This window comes from Emys orbicularis, chromosome 2, assembly GCF_028017835.1.
Source record: "Emys orbicularis isolate rEmyOrb1 chromosome 2, rEmyOrb1.hap1, whole genome shotgun sequence".
NCBI lineage: Eukaryota > Metazoa > Chordata > Testudines > Emydidae > Emys > Emys orbicularis.
In genome coordinates this window covers 220,722,583-220,738,134 of record NC_088684.1, presented here as the reverse complement: position 1 = coordinate 220,738,134, position 15,552 = coordinate 220,722,583, and the positions used below count along the sequence as shown (strand labels likewise).

Below are 15,552 nucleotides of genomic sequence, written 5' to 3'. Positions count from 1 at the left end.
TTTAGTTGTCTTTTTGCTAAACTGAACAGTCTTTTTAATCTCTCTTCATATGGAAGCTGTTCCATAACCCTAATAATTTTTGTTGCCCTTCTCTGTACTTTTTCCAAATCTAAGTTATCTTTTCTGAGATGGGGCAACCAGAACTGCATGCAGTATTCAATATGTGGGCATACCATGGATTTATATAGTGGCATGATGATATTTGCTGTCTTATTTTCTATCACTTTCCTAATGGTTCCTAACACTGTCAGCTTTTTTGACTGCCACTGCACACTGAGTGGATGTTGTCAGAAAATTATCCCCAGTGACACCAATATCTCTTTCTGTAGTGGCAACAGCTAATCTATCATTTTGTATGTACAGTTGGGATTATGTTTTCCAATGTGCATTACATTGCATTTATCAACACCGAATTTCATCTCAAATTTCATTTTGTTGCCCAGTCACCAGTTTTGTGAGATCCCTTTGTAATTCTTCGCAGTCAGTTTTGGACTTAACTATCTTGAGTAATTTTGTATCATCTGCAAACTTTACCACCTCACTGTTTATCCCATTTTCCAGATCATTTATGAAGATGCTGAACAGCATTGGTCCCAGTACAGATCCTTGGGGGACCCCACAATTTACCTCTCTCTACTGTGAAAACTGACCATTTATTCCTATCCTTTGTTTCCTAACTTTTAACCAGTTACTGATCCATGAGAGGACCTTCCCTCTTATCCCATGACTGCTTACTTTGCTTAAGAGCCTTTGGAGAGGGATCTTGTCAAAGGCTTTCTGAAAGTCCAAGTACACTGTATCCACTGGGCCACCCTTGTCCACATCTTGTTGACACCCACAAAGAATTCTAATAGATTGGTGAGGCATGATTTCCTTTTACAAAAGCCCTGCTGACTCTTCCCCAACTTATTATATTCATGTATGTAACTGATCATTCTGTTCTTTACTATAATTTCAACCAATTTGTCTGTTACTGAAGTTAGGCTTACTGGCCTGTTATTGCCAGAATCATCTCTGGAGCCTTTTTTAAAAATCAGCGTTATAAATTAACTATCAGCCAATCATCTGGTACAGAGGCTGATTTAAGTGATAGGTTACATATCACTGTTAGTAATAGTACAATTTCATATTTGAGTTCCTTCAGAACTCTTGGGTGAATACCATCTGGTCCTGGTGACTTATTACTGTTTAATTTGTCAATTTGTTCCAAAACCTCTTCTATTGACACCTCAATCTGGGGGCAGTTCCTCAGATTTCTCACCTAAAAAGAATAGCTCAGGTTTGAGAATCTCCCCCCACCCTACATCCTCTGCAGTGAAAACCGATGCAAATAATTCATTTAGCTTCTCCACAATGACCTTATCTTCCTTGAATGCTCCTTTAGCACTTCAATCGTCCAGTGGCCCCACTGATTGTTTGGGAGGCTTCCTGCTTCTGATGTACATTAAAAAAATGTTGCTGTTTGTTTGTATGACTTTTATTAGTTGCTCTTCAAATTCTTTTCTGCCCTGCTTAATTATACTCTTATACTTGACTTGCCAGAGTTTGTGTTCCTGTCTATTTTTCTCAGTAGGATTTGACCTCCAATTTTTAAAGCATGTCTTTTTGTCTCAAAACTGCCTCTTTCACTGTTTAGCAATGGTGGCGTTTGTGTTTTTTTGGTCCTCTTACTAGTTTTTTTTCTTTATTTGGGGGACAGTCTCATCCATCTGCTGTCCAGACTAGGAATCCCAAGAAGTGTGCTGCTTGCCTAGAGCTAGAATTGCCACTGAGACTCATCAAGGCCTCGGACTGCTATCCCTTCCTACTTATCCATGTGGGCACCAACGATACTGCCTAGAATGACCTTGAGTGGATCCCTACAGACTACATGGCTCTGGGAAGAAGGATAAAAGAGTTTGGGGCACAAGTGGTGTTCTCATCCATTCTCCCTGTTGAATGAAAACGTCCGGGTAGAGACTGCGTGGCTACTCAGGTGGTGTTGGCGAGAGGGCTTTGGCTTCTTCAACAAAGAGCTGATGTTCCAGGAAAGAGGATTACTGTGCTGGGATGGCTCCATTATCAACTACTGGGAAGAGCATCTCAAGACATCATCTGGCTAACCTGAGCTTTAATCTAGGTCCTAGTTACCATAGACCCTTCCATAAAGGGGAAGGGATGCAGATTGGGATAAGTAAAGAACATGTCAGAGATCTTTTAACCAACTTGAATGAATTCAAATCAGCGGGGCCAGATGCTATTCACCTCAGGTTACTGAAGAAATTAGCTGAAGAAATCTCAGAGCCACCGGCAATAATATTTACAAACTCATATGTGACAGGAGAGGTCCCAGAAGACAGGAGAAGTGCCCATCTTTAAAAAGGGGGGAAAGGAGATGATGAGGTACTATAGACCAGTCAGCCTGACTTCAATACCTGGGAAGCTACTAGAGCAATGTATAAAACATTCAGTTTGCAAATACCTGGAGGATGAAGGGGTAATCGCTAGCAGCCAACATGGATTTATCAAGAAGAAATCATGCCAAACCAGTTTGATTTCCTTCTTTGACAGGGTAACCGATTTGGTGGATAGGGGGAATGTGGTGGACTTCAGCAAGGCTTCTGACACAGTCCCACATGACATTTTGATAAGTAAACTGGAGAAATGTGGACTTGACAGAACTACCATTAAGTGAATACATAATTGGTTAAACAACCACAAACAAAAAGTAGCTATTAATGGAATGATGTCAGATTGGAGGAAGGTCTCAAGTGGGGTCTAACTGATTGCCATATTTGGGGTCGGAAAGGAATTTTCCCCTGGGTCAGGTTGGCAGAGAGCCCGGGGGGGCGGGGGGGAGTTTGCCTTCCTCTGCAGCATGGGGCATGAGTCACTTTCAGGTTTAAACTAGGGTAAATTGTGGATTCTCTGTAACTTGAAGTCTTTAAATCATGATTTGAAGACTTCAGTAATTCAGCCAGCTGTTAGGGGTCTATCACAGGAGTGGGTGGGTGGGTGGGGTTCTGTGACCTGCAATGTGCTAGAGGTCAAACAAGATAATCATGATGGTCCTTTCTGACCTTAAAGTCTTTGAGCCATTGCTGAGCATCAAGCTTTTTATTTTTAAATGGCCAAAATATGGATTTAGATGTCTAATCATAGAGACCAAATTTATAAAAATTCAGGCATAAATACATTTAACCGAAGGCAGGTAAAAGACAGCTTAAAAAGGAGAACAAGTTTTACAAAATCTAAAATAAATGTCTGATGATTGTTTTTTAGGAGTCAAAGTTTAGAAAGATCAGAGATTTAGTCACAATCACAATGATACAAATCAAAAGCTGATTTTAATTGTTTGCATACACACACACTCCTCACTGTACTGTGGACCTCCATTACATTCCTATCTTAAAGCAACAAAGAAATGCTTTGGTGTGATTCACATTACCTCGTTGGTAAAATATTTTGGTTTCCAGGGTGTATTAATAGCCACACGTTGCCTCTCCTCTGCTCGCTGCCTTTCCTCAAGGCGGTGCTTGTGCTCCGTTGCTGCATCGATATTGCCTTCTTTCAGGGAGTTGGTGACATGTTGCCAAAGATGCCTGAGTGATTGATCACAGATGAACACAGACAAAATAGAATGAGAACTCCTCAGCAACAGTACAGTGCCTTGTAAAGACAAATATACAATTGCAGGATAAACTTGCCAATTCTTTTTCATATAATGATGGTGTGTTCATCACATCAGACGTCAAGAATTATAACATTCAAAAACCAGTCGGAGAACACTTCAACCTCCCTGGTCACTCAATTACAGACCTCAAAGTCGTAATACTCCAACAAAAAAACTTCAAAAACAGACTCCAATGAGAAACTGCAGAATTGGAATTAATTTGCAAACTGGACACCATTAAATTAGGCTTGAATAAAGACTGGGAGTGGATGGGTCATTACACAAAGTAAAACTATTTCCCCATGCTAATTTTTTCCCCTAGTGTTACTCACACCTTCTTGTCAACTGTTGGAAATGGGCCATCCTGATTATCACTACAAAAGTTCTTTTTCCCTTCTGCTGATAATTGCTCACCTTAGTTGATTACTCTCGTTACAGTTGGTATGGCAACACCCATTTTTTCATGTTCTCTGTGTGTATATATAGCTTCCTACTGTATTTTCCACTGCATGCATACGATGAAGTGGGTTTTAGCCCGCAAAAGCTTATGCTCAAATAAATGTGTTAGTCTCTAAGGTGCCACAAGTACTCCTCGTTCTTTTTGTTCATTATCTGGCACTCTACTTGTACCATCTCAAACAGACTTTGAACTACACCTCTACCCCAATATAACGCTGTCCTTGGGAGCCAAAAAATCTTACCGCGTTATATTGAACTTGCTTTGATCTGCCGGAGCACGCAGCCCCGCCCCCCCGCTTTACCACCTTATATCCGAATTCATGTTATATTGGGTCGCGTTATATCGGGGTAGAGGTGTATCACTTTTTTAATCCTTTTCATTGTATTTTAAAGGACACGGTTAACTACTTTTACTGCAGTCATGGTTTAACATGTATATTGTTTATAATATTTTAGAGCTCAAAAATACATGTATTTTCCTCCTATTTAGCAAGTGTGAATTCTCTCACCCCATCGTATTAAACTATGGACCTGATTTTCAAACGTGTTCAGCACTCAATATCGGGCTACTTCATTTCGCTGCCTGACTGGGAGCTGTTGGGTGCTCAGCTCTTGAAACCTTGGCCCCACATCTTCAAATCAACATGACCATTTTTGATAACTGCTTTGTGTCCAGACCTGTGTGTAGCTCATTAATGAAGATATCGTGCAGAGTTTGACCTGTGCGCTGGTTGGCAGAGGAAGCTCACCACAGTCCTTTTGCATCTGTTACTTTAAAAAGCTTCTACTTCTGAACTTCAAAGTAGTGTATTAAAAGAACTTAGGAAGATAAGATATCAAGGACAGTCCCTACCAGGTTACAATAATGTTCAGTTTAGAACCAAATTTGGTCCTTATCTGTTTGACAGTATGCATATGAACGAACCGTGTGTCTGGCCAGCACAGAACCCAAATTCAGAGTGCAAATAGTAATGTTGTGCAACATGTAGCAATATGGACCAAAAGTTATCAGAACACTTAAGTTCTTCTGCTTCAGAGCATAACTTTTGTAATGTGTAATTTTCAGTGGTGTTTAAGTGAGCCATTATTTAAAATTTATTAAATTGTGACTATTCAGACAGGGACTGAGTATTTACAGTCCATCTGCTAGTGTTAAAAATAAAACAGATACACACTGGAACTGCTGGCTTCCTCATTCACACTCATTTTTTTCTGGCTGGGATACAGCAAAAAAAAAATGCATTTATGAGAGAGGGAGCATGTCTATTAGCTAGAACATTTCTGACCAAGTGCACCCATTTGTAAAATGGATAGAATGTATTCATTCACTACAAGGTGAAGCTTCATTCATTCATGCTCTTTAAGACTCTCTAAAATGGCAATTAACAGGACATTGTCACTAGAAGACCAATATTTTATTCAATTATAAATACATAGACAAATATTTACAGTAAATTCTAACACAAGTTCTCTGATATAGTGCGTCAAAAAGTCAGGTAAAAGGTGTGGATGCATGACAATTTTTTAAGGCTTGGTCCACACTGGGGCGGGGGATCGATCTAGGAAACGCAACTTCAGCTACGAGAATAGCGTAGCTGAAGTCGACGTTTCCTAGATCGAACTAAGTTTACTTACTGCGGGTCCACGCGGCGCAGGCAAACTCCCCCGTCGACAGCGCTTCCTCCTCTCGGCGAGCAGGAGTTTCGCAGTCGACGGGGGAGCGCTTCTGGGATCGATTTATCGCGTCTCATCTGGACGCGATAAATCGATCCCAGAAGATCAATCTCTACCCGCCAAATCAGGCGGGTAGTGTGGACCTAGCCTAAAGTATTTTTATGTTGTGTACAGTCAATAGTTCTAATATATAGCTGTGAGAAATAGACATGAAATTGAATATGTAGAAATGACAATTCAGCAACTACTCACAATGAAGCAGACATAGAAATTGCATTGATTACCTTTCATTTTTAAACTTTACGAAATCCGGACTAGCATTTTTCATTTAATAACTGAACAGCAGTTATATTGCAGTTTATGTATCAAAAGTAGCTCTGAAAAATCTGTGTATGCAGCTTTCCCTACTCTCTGCCTATAAGAATTTATACTACCCAAAACAAGAGCTTTACTGAATCACACATGAATACACAAAGGTTGCTTCCATATTAAGTTTTTGTCCAAGCTTCATAAACGGTTATGATGTCCATAACCTCACCTTGATTCAAATGGACCTTGTTTTGCTATTGGTCTAATCTTTTTTCGGATAACGGGCAGTTTGGTGGTGTCAATCACTTTGGTTTCTCCATTGCTGTACGTAAATTCCAGTGTGCCATTCCATTCTCCTTGTGCCTTACACACGATGGTATTGGTGGGATTGTGTTTCACTTCTGCTGTAACCCTAATTCCAATATGACAAAAGCCACAATAAAATATACAGTTTATCTTAGTGCCACCATATTAAAAGGACTATAATCCACTAAATTCAAACCGGAACAGGTGCACACAAGAGCTACTAGGATGATCTGAGGAATGGAAAAACTACCTTATGAGAGGCAACTCAAAGAGCTTGGCTTGTTTAACCTAACCAAAGAAGCTGAGGGGAGATATGATTGCTCTCTATAAATACATCAGTATTAGAAATACCCATTATAGAAATACCAGGGAGGGAGAGGAATTATTTAAGTTCAGCACCAATGTGGACACAAGAACAAATAGATATAAACCAGCCATCAACAAGTTTGGGCTTGAAATTAGGCAAAGGTTTCTAACCATCAGAGGAGTGAAGTCCTCGAACAGTCTTCCAAGGGGAGCAGTGGGAGCAAAACGTCTAACTAGCTTCAAGACAGAGCTTGATAAGTTTATGGAGGGGATGGCATGATGAGACTGTCTACAATGGCATGTAGCTGATCTGTGACTGCTAGCAGCAAATATCTCCAATGGCCGGTGATGGGACACTAGATGGGGAGGGCTCTGAGTTACTACAGAGAATTCTTTCCCAGGTGTCTGGCTGGTGGGTCTTGCCCATGCTCAGGGTCTAACTGATCGTCATATGTGGAGTCTGGAAGGAATTTTCCCCTGAGTCAGATTAGCAGAGATGCTGGGGGGGTTTCGTCTTCCTCTGCAGCATGGGTTACTTGCAGGTTTAAACTAGTACAAATGATAAATTCTCTGTAACTTGAAGTCTTTAAACCAGGGATGGGCAAACTTTTTGGCCCGAGGGCCACATCTGGAAATAGAAATTGTATGGTGGGCCATGAATGCTCACAAAATTGGGGTTGGGGTGCGGGAGGGGGTGAGGGCTCTGGTTGGGGGTGTGGACTCTGAGGTGGGGCTGGGGATGAAGGATTTGGGGTGCAGGAGGGTACTCCCAGCTGGGATCGAGGTGTTTGGAGGGTGGGAGGGGGATCAGGGCTGGGGCAGGAGGTTGGTGCTTGGGGACAGGCTCAGGGGTGCAGGCTTCAAGTGGCGCTTACCTCAAGTGGCTCCCAGAAGCAGCAGCATGTCCCTTCTCTGGCTCCTATGCAGAGGCACGGCCAGGTGGCTCTGCACGCTACCCAATCTGCAGGCACTGCCCCTGCAGCTCCCATTGGAGTGCTGGAGGGGGCCATTGGAACACGTAGGAGCCAGAGCAGGACCATGCCGTGGCTTCCGGGAGCCACGGGGAGTGGCCCCCGACCCTGTACCCCAGCTGGAGAGCCGGAGGGGGGCCATGCCGCGGCTTCCGGGAGCCGCATGGTGCGGCCCCCGACCCTGTGCCCCGGCTGGAGTGCTGGAGCGGGGCAAGCCCCAGACCCTGCTCCCCAACGGGAGTTCGCGGGCCAGCTTAAAACAGCTTGTGGGCTGGATCCGTCCCATGGGCCGTAGTTTGATTTGAGGACTTCTGTAATAGACCCGTAACCTCTGGCTGAGTTACTGGAGTGGGTGGGTAAGGTTCTGGGCTCTGCAATGTGCAGGAGATCGAAGTAGATGATCATGATGGTCGCTTCTGACTTTAAAGTCTATGAGTCAGAGTGTCCAAGCAATTTTAAAAATCAACTGCAAACAGATATGTTTAAATTACAAACAGAAATCTGACTTTGCTGCATCAAAGAGAGCAACTGCAGACTGTGTGGTAGATCTGTGCTGAGATATTCCAGCCATAGATCTTCTAGCATAGCTGTGGCTTGAGTTAAAAATACACATCAGTCTGGGTTTTCAGCGCTAACTCAGAATATGTTTGCTATAGTGGACTGAAGAGAGACACTTAACATTGTGTTAAAAATACATCCAGATATTAAAGCTCAAAATCTGACACCCCAGAACCTTAACATTGTTGCATACTGATGTGAAAGGTCCCAGATTCAAAGTATCTATATTTGTTTTTTCAAACCTACAAATCACATTTTAAACCATTTTTTTTAATGGAAAAGCTGTAATGAGGTGCTGGCAGATGCAGGAAGGTTTTGTTTTATTTTTTAAAACATTTTATAAATTCAATTTGGCTTTTGCGTATTAATTACACACAGACACACCCACACAATTTTACAGTAATAAATACAGAAAACTGAAAAAGTTTTCAAGTACACTCTAACATACAGTACAAAAGGAAGCAACCCAATAGACAGCAGTTTCAATACCTGTGAACTTTTCCTCCATAGAAAGGCTTGGTGTGGAATGTGACAGTAGCAGAATAGCCAGTCTTGGCACAGTTAATACTGACTTTACCTCCAAGCTCCACCCATGGAATGGTAAGTATAGAACGTGCATAGGCACTAGGCAGCGTGAACACATATTCTTCCTCATGTTCCATTAAGTAAAGAACACCTAGGAGAGAAAGGTTGGAAAGTGAAATGATAATAGCGTACTGATGAGAACATGCAGCCACTGGCCAATTACTACCAGCAAATGGTAATTCACACAGTCAGAGTAATAGGAGACCCTCATCATGAAGTCAGAGTAACTCTACCAGTAAACCTCCCTCAGAAGAATTCTGCTCAAACATAAAAAGGTATGGCTTCAGTTCTGAATTTTAACCAAGTGATACTTCAAAATGATACAGGATAATTGCATTTGCTGATAACATAGGTTATCAATAAAACATAAGTACAAACTGGTAAGACCAAGGGGGAAAAAAAATCTCATAAGAGCCAACTCAGTAAGTCTGAAACACTTTGTAGCTCCCTCTATCCCCATTAAAAAAAAAAAGCTCTTTTGGGAGAAAGAGCCCTAAGAAGAGTGGTCCGGGGAAGGAAGTCCCCTAGAACTTTGCTCTCTCAATATAACAGACTTTCTCCCATGCATTCTTTCTAGGCCCCGCATCCAGTAATAGAATGCACGCTAGCCCACTTACGGAACACATTTACCCCTGCCACTCCTCTCAACTCTGCTCTCCCCTTTGATTTGATTCTTTTCTATATGGGGTCTTATGCTGCCCACATTGCTGTAGTATTTGAATGCCTTCCAGGAGGACATTAAATGACGTAACCAAACATCTGCCACATCGGGTTCATTCTCTCTCTCAACCTCTCCCCAGAAGAAGCCTGTGTGCAATGCAGTGCCCTTCTGTTCTCCTTGGGAACCTACCTGCTGCCGCCACCTGATCCCACCCCACTGCACTAGTTTGCTCTACTCTTTACTGCACGTGTGACTTGTCTGTGGCAGCTGGAGCAGCACTTTGAATCCATCTGGCTCCAGTGAGAGGCCAGCAGCAGCAGGGTGCAGGAATCTTCACAGTTAGCTAAGGAAGCTGGCTGCTGCTCCCTGCCTGGTCAGAGGATCTCTGTGTCTGAGGCTTGGTTCACACTACCCACCCCTGCCGACCTAGCACCTGGTGTAGAGCGCGCTATATTGACAGGAGGGCTTCTCTCACCAACACAGATACCGCCTCTTGGGGGGGGAGAGGGGGGAGTATCTATGCTGACAGGAGAAATTCTCCCGGCAGCATAGGTAGCGTCTTCACTAAGCGCTGCAGCTGCACCACTGTTAGTGTAGACAAGCCCCGAGCCTCTACCACCACAATGAATGGTTCTGTCCCATCATAACTGTGGGTGGGTTTTCAAAACAAAGGACATTTGTAAAGTACAGCAAATAGGAAAGTGAACAATACAAATATATGCTGCATACACTGCACATGAATTCTGCAACACCAAATAGCCTTGGTCCAACAGGAGATATTGTCTCACCCACCTTGTCTCACCAAATACCCTTACATTTCCTAAGCTGAACTGCTCAGTCATCAAAAATAAAGTTAGTTCTATCGACTTTGATTTTAATGTTTCTTTTATTTTTCATTTTAATAGCTTCCTAGGAGCCAAAATGGTGGCTTTGGGGGGGAAAAAAATTCTTTGCAACTCAGATTTAAAAAAATAACCCACCACACCACTACATACTTAGAATTCAGAGGATCTTTGACCATCAAATACACCGCTACCTCGATATAACGCCACCCGATATAACACGAATTCGGATATAACGCGGTAAAGCAGTGCTTCGGGGGGGGGCGGGGCTGCGCGCTCCGGCGGATCAAAGCAAGTTCAATACAACGTGATTTCACCTATAACGCGGTAAGATTTTTTGGCTCCCGAGGACAGCGTTATATCGAGGTAGAGGTGTAACAGTTTTAATGCAAATTGGATGTAAAAACCTTTACAATATCTGTTTAGCTATGGAACTGTATTAGTATGAGCCATTTTCCTCGCAGTACTGGCGAAAGTTCACAACATAAAAATAAATTAGTATTTCATTTTTGCCAATATAAAAATATATTCTCAGTACAGGATATAAAGACAAACCTAAACAATTCAGAGTTTAAAAGAAGGAGTTCTGCTATAGCATTATTTAAAACGTGGTACTCCAACCCATTGGACTAGGTAGAATAAGGAGCTTAGTCACTTCAAGACTGGACGTGTTCCCAGAGGCATGTAAATGTCTTTAGCAAACCATCATTGCTTTCTGCAGCTGCTCTTGTTCCTTCTGTACACTCAACCTGACAATAATGAAACAGCCAACACCTCTATTCCCCAAGCGAGTTTGACACAAATGACCTGGAAGATGTATGGAAGGTGGGACAATGCAACAGAACAAGCACAGGAGAGTGATGGAGTAAACCATTTTTAACCCTTTGCATTGGATCGTCAAAAGTTTCCACTTCGCATGCTGCAATCTCAGCACCACCATGAATAAATACTGACAGTATGGAAAGTAAGAATGAACACACGCTTAACAAGCAAGCTGTGTGTGTAGCTTTTGGGGGGGGGAGAAGGAGTGCTTTTTTTTTTGGCTAAGCCTCATTGGGTATGTCTACACAGCAAAGAAAAACTTGCAGCTGTATGTGCCAGCTGGCTCGGGCTGTGGGGCTGTTTCATTGCTATGTAGACTTCAAGGCTTGGGCTGGACCCCACAGGCTCTAGGACCCCGCAGGGTGGGAGGGTCCCAGAGCTCGGCCGCCAGCCCAAGCCTGGAAGTCTACGCAGCAATGGAACAGCCCCACAGCCTGAGCCCCACGAGCCTGAGTTGGCTGGCATGGGCCAGCAGCCGGTTTTTCTTTGCGGTGTAGACATACCCATTGTTTGTGTGTGTGCAGGAACACCCCATTCCAAAACGCTACAACAAAGCTGAAGTACATACTTTGCTTAGAACGATTACAGGAAAGTTTACATGGGAAGAAATCACCACCATCACCACACTGAAAATGTGCCAGGTAATCGCAGTTGGCATTCCTGTACCTCCTATTAGTGATGGCCTTATTGCTGAAGAATTACATGCCTAAGCTGCAGCATAAACGCAAACCAATGTACGACCAATAAATCAGCATTAAAGCAAAGAGGACTTTCATATTATTAGCTTAACCAACAACAAAAAAGCTTAAATTTTACAGACATATTATCATTTTAATCTTCCATAATTTTCCCTGACTACTTGTAAAACTCCAGGCTGGCTTCCCATTTCATCAGATTCTGCTTAATTGGAGAAACTGTTTCAGGGTAAAGCAATGAAAGGTATTTTATTAGATGGAGCCTCACATACAACAGGTGATAGTGCCTCAGTTATTTTCTGTCCCAATAAGAGTCCAAACATTGGCAATTTAGGCCCAGGTCCTCGACGGTATTTAAGTGTCTAACTTCCATTGGAATCAGACACCTAAAAACCTTTGAGGATCTGGGCTTAAGTCTCTCTCTCTCTTCCCTCCTTGTACAGGCAAGTGGCTTTATTTACAAACACTTTTTTTTTTCCCATTTAGGTTTGAGCCCAACCCCACCAACTGGCAAAGATTTTCACAGTGTGTACAACAGTCCTGAAGTCTTGCCCCAAAGTTTGACACTAATTAATTTGACACTCTGCAGTGGCTATTTTAAAATAAAAAAATACTTTCACTGATGCATTGTGAAAGATATCTTCCTTCAGCCCCTTTTCACACCACCCAAGAGAGCGTTTTAAAATTATTAGGTTGCAAACAAATAAGGACCTACCTACTAATCTTTTTGGCATACATCCCTCGAAACACTCTATTAATGCAGAAGGAGAAGTGGTCTGAGCTCCCAATTTAAGGGTAAAATGCGATGTTTCAGTAAGGAAACGATCAATCAGAAATGCCTGTTTTATAATTCCCTTGCACAATCACATGCATTTCACAGTTCATCCATTCTGCAAAGGGCCTCTGCCTATTTGGACTTTCAGTCTGCTGTGCTGAGCACAAGTACAGTCTTCTTCAGGATTATTAGCTTACAGTTCTGCTTCAAGTCTATCCCCTGCATTGTAGACTAATTTCAGTCCTTAAGAATTTACACTAACAATTTTTAGTACCACCCATTGGTGACACTCTCCATAATGGTATCTGTGACGGGTTGGATCACAGAAACCCCCTTGGGAGCTGCCACCCAATGTACCAAGACTACCCCTGCTCCTGTTTTCCCTGCCAGGTCAGGACTCCAGCACCCTGTCTTGCTGAGCCAGACACTCCATCTGCCCCAACACAGGCCCAGGATCTGAATTACCTGCCCCAAAGCTGCAAGTTTACCCGAAAACAGCTCACAGAAGTGTGCTTGTCTTTAGCACTCAGATGCCCAACTCCCAATGGGGTCTAAACCCAAATAAATCAGTTTTACCCTGCATAAAGCTTATGCAGGGCAAACTCATAAATTGTTCGCCCTCTATAACACTGATAGAGAGATGTGCACAGTTGTTTGCTCCCCCAGGTATTAATACATACTCTGAGTAAATTACTAAATAAAAAGTGATTTTATTAAATAAAGTAGGATTTAAGTGGTTCCAAGAAGTAACAGACAGAACAAAGTAAGTCACCAAGTAAAATAAAATAAAATGCGCAAATCTATGTCTAATCAAACTAAATACAGATAAGTTCCTCACCAGTTACAGAATGCTCCCTTTTAAAGGCTAATCTCCTTTTAGTCTGGGTCCAGCAGCAATCACTCACACCCCTTGTAGTTACTGTCCTTTGTTCCAGTTTCCTTCAAGTATCCTGGGGGGGGTGGGGGGGTGGAGAGTTCCTTCTTTAGTCAGCTGAAGACAAAATGGAGGGGTCTCCCACAGGTTTAAATAGACTTTCTCTTGTGGGTGGAAACCCCCCTCCTCCCTCCTATGCAAAGTCCAGCTCCAAGATGGAGTTTTGGAGTCACCTGGGCAAGTCACATGTCCCTGCATGACTCAGTCATTACAGGCCGAAGCCATTGTCCACATGGTATCTTGTATGTCTCCAGGAAGACTTCTTATGTGGATTGGAGCATTCCAAGATGCATTGTTCCCCAAGTGCTTTCTGATCAGGTACTTAACCTTGCAAATTCCTTCCTAAAGAAACTGATCAACTGCCTCCCAAAGCTTACTTAGAAACCAAGCAAGTATACAGCCCATATTCTTAACCTCAAGTGGAAAATGATATATGTGCACAGATAGGATGAATAGATATAGTAGACCATAACCTTTACGGAGATATATTACATGGCACAGGCAGCACAAAACATATTCCAGTTATGTCGTACATACATTTATAAGCACTCCCCCCATAAAGCCTTATGGGGTACACGGTCACAGTATCCATGCTAGAAAACAACATCAGTGAAGAGCTAGAATTTAAAATATTGTATAAGACTAGCAATTTCGTGAGCAGAGAATAACTAGCTTTCTGCATATCATTTTAGTCTGTCACTTCTTAATGCAGCTACTTCAGTCTGACACTGGCTAATAAAAGCAAAATAAATGAGTATCGGGGAAGAAGTACTGGATGGATTTATTAGTCTCAGAAGTATTAATGCAGCTTATAAAGGTAGCCCACGGCTTTGCTTTCTGTTCCCTTTTTTAAAACAAGTGGAAGCTACAATTATGAATACAAATAAATAAGAAGTTTGGGAAAAACAAACCTGAAGCCATTTATAAGAACAGTTCTCAGACACACTATCCATGGAATCTAAGGGTAACATTTTCAAAAGCGACTAAGGCTCTTTTGAAAATTTTACCCTAAATCTCCTTTGCATTTATCCCAGTAGGGAATCGTAGCACATATCACAAAAGAAGAAATGCGAACTCAATAGCATTAAACTGATGTAGGTCAATTTCTTTTCTAAGAGCAGGATCTACTACAGGTTGGCTCTCCAGCCTTCATCAGTGCAGTTGTTCCATTGGCAGGACTGTGACATGGGAATAAAAATACACAATACTGATGGTTCACTGCTTCCTGAGAATGGTTCCACAATTTCAGTCTGAACTGCTGCAGTTTCCTCTTGCATAGGCTGGTCTCTGGGGTTAGCCTTATACAGAAAGCCAGGAGACCCAGCAGTTTGATGCAAACTCTGATCAGAAGATGAATGTAACGCATCCTGACTGCCCTCTTTTCCATAGGGAAGATTTTAACTATGGTACTTTCAATGTAAATTTTCAGATGAGTGATTGTCTAGGGACAGTTTTCTTTAGGGAGATGATAAAATTGTTAGTCATCACAGTATTAAGAGCCTTCTGTGTAGCCATTTTAGAATCTGATTGGGATAATCCCAGATCAGTATGTGTGCACATTTCCTGGGTGCTGACGCACACAATCTTCCATCACCAATAACCCTGGGCTGATGAGAGGCTAAAACGGGAGATCACATGGAAACCTCAGTAATTTTTGTTGGCATTGAGACAGGTATCTCTCGTCAGAACTGTTACTTGGATATGATATGAGATTTCTGGATATGATAAAACCTGAGAGACAATCTCTTAACCTTTATCTAGACATCCCCATGCAGAACAAATAACATCCTAGAAAAAGGACTGTGACAGAGCGCTGAGAACCAGTAGCTGAACCTGCACTCTGGTCACTGCAAATCGAATTAGTTCCCCTGGAGAGGGCCAGACTGAGGGAAGGAGTGGCTAATTACTAGGTCAACCTGGGCTGGGGAGCACTAAGGAGCTAATTAGCCCATTAACTGCAAGAGTAGAAAAGGAGCACAGGGAGGAAGTGTAAGTGACCTGGA

The 15,552-nt window shown here is 42.4% G+C and overlaps 1 protein-coding gene across 1 annotated transcript in view; it reads right to left on the bottom strand.

The window, feature by feature from the left end:
• OSBPL10 (oxysterol binding protein like 10) overlaps positions 1–15,552 on the bottom strand; it is a 182,827-nt gene that overhangs the window by 1,865 nt on the left and 165,410 nt on the right. The window contains exons 9-11 of the mRNA XM_065400039.1: positions 8,725–8,911; positions 6,324–6,506; positions 3,428–3,581 (exon numbers count right to left, since the gene is read on the bottom strand). Of these exons, the coding sequence (XP_065256111.1) occupies positions 3,428–3,581; positions 6,324–6,506; positions 8,725–8,911 (524 nt within the window). The remainder of the gene's footprint in view (positions 1–3,427; positions 3,582–6,323; positions 6,507–8,724; positions 8,912–15,552) is intronic.